Below are 1283 nucleotides of genomic sequence, written 5' to 3'. Positions count from 1 at the left end.
ATAGAATCTGAACTATTGGGAGAAAAAGATTACTAATGTAAATTGCCTCTTACTTTGTAGAAAGGTTAGTCAATTTTGCTTGATTAAATGGAAAAAAAACTTAAAGGGGAAATATATAAATTAAAAAACAAAATCTTTTTATTCTATCTGAGAGAATAGTTTAAATCTTTTTTTTTTCCGTTTGAAAATTGAGTCTTTGAAAAGATTTAGCTGTGGACTAATGCCAAGTGCTTGCTATTATTTCATCTGATGCAAAAATGATTTGCAGATTAAAAACTAAAAATAGCCGTATTTATATGAAGAACATACAATGGTGCAGTGCATGTAACAACTTAGGTTTGAAACTATTACTGGATTTTGATGGCAGCTCTGGATGCAAGTAAGCAGTATATTTATATATTTAGTGCCTTATGTGTTTGGATTAATTTGTCTTTGATATTTATAGTAGTTTAGACTCATCTGTCCTAAAGGATATTGCAACCACACCCATTCCTTGCCATGATTTTTCTTTCTGCTCAGGATTCTGCCATATGTATTTAGTATTTATTTATCTTTTATTTGTTTCAGTCATTAGACTGCGGCCACGCTGGGGCAAACAAATTGAGCCCAGTATTCATTTATTATTCTATTGGTCTCTTTTGGCAAACTGCTAAGTTGTGAGGAAGTAGACAAACCAACACTAGTTGTCATGTGGTGGGGCAGGAACACACATACACAAATATGTACACCAGGCATGGCTGTACAATAAGAAGCTTGCTTCCCAACCACATGGTTTCAGGTTCAGTCCCACTGCATGGCACTTTGGGCAAGTGTCTTCAACTATAGCCTCGGGCCAACCAAAACCTTGGTGAGTGGATTTGGTAGACAGAAACTGAAAGAAGCCTGTTGTATGTATATATATATATATATATATATATATATATATATATATATATATATATATATATACATACAACAGGCTTCTTTGTGTCTGTATATATTTGTGTCTGTGTTTGTCCCCTCACCATCACTTGACAACCTATGTTGGTGTGTTTACATCCCCATAAATTAGCGGTTCGACAAAAGAGAGCAATAGAATAAGTACTAGGCTTACAAAGAATAAGCCCTGGGGTTGATTTGTTCGACTAAAGGCGGTGCTCTAGCATGGCTACAGTCCAAGTGACTGAAACAGGTAAAAGAATACATATATACTATATGTACACATACACACATACCACATATATGTATGTATACATAAAACGTGTATATATATATATATATATATATATATATATATATATATA

General features: G+C 33.4%; 1 protein-coding gene across 1 annotated transcript in view; it reads left to right on the top strand.

Moving 5' to 3' along the window:
* Window positions 1–142: 142 nt before the first annotated feature.
* Window positions 143–1283, top strand: part of LOC106878905 (centrosomal protein of 78 kDa) — a 233610-nt gene continuing 232469 nt past the window's right edge. Inside the window, exon 1 of the mRNA XM_052974542.1 lies at window positions 143–379. Coding sequence (XP_052830502.1) covers window positions 258–379 — 122 coding nt within the window. The 5' untranslated portion in view covers window positions 143–257. The remainder of the gene's footprint in view (window positions 380–1283) is intronic.

The sequence above is a fragment of the Octopus bimaculoides genome, chromosome 18 (assembly GCF_001194135.2).
Source record: "Octopus bimaculoides isolate UCB-OBI-ISO-001 chromosome 18, ASM119413v2, whole genome shotgun sequence".
NCBI lineage: Eukaryota > Metazoa > Mollusca > Cephalopoda > Octopoda > Octopodidae > Octopus > Octopus bimaculoides.
Note: the sequence above shows the minus strand (reverse complement) of the source record. Positions and strands in the feature narration are given on the sequence as shown.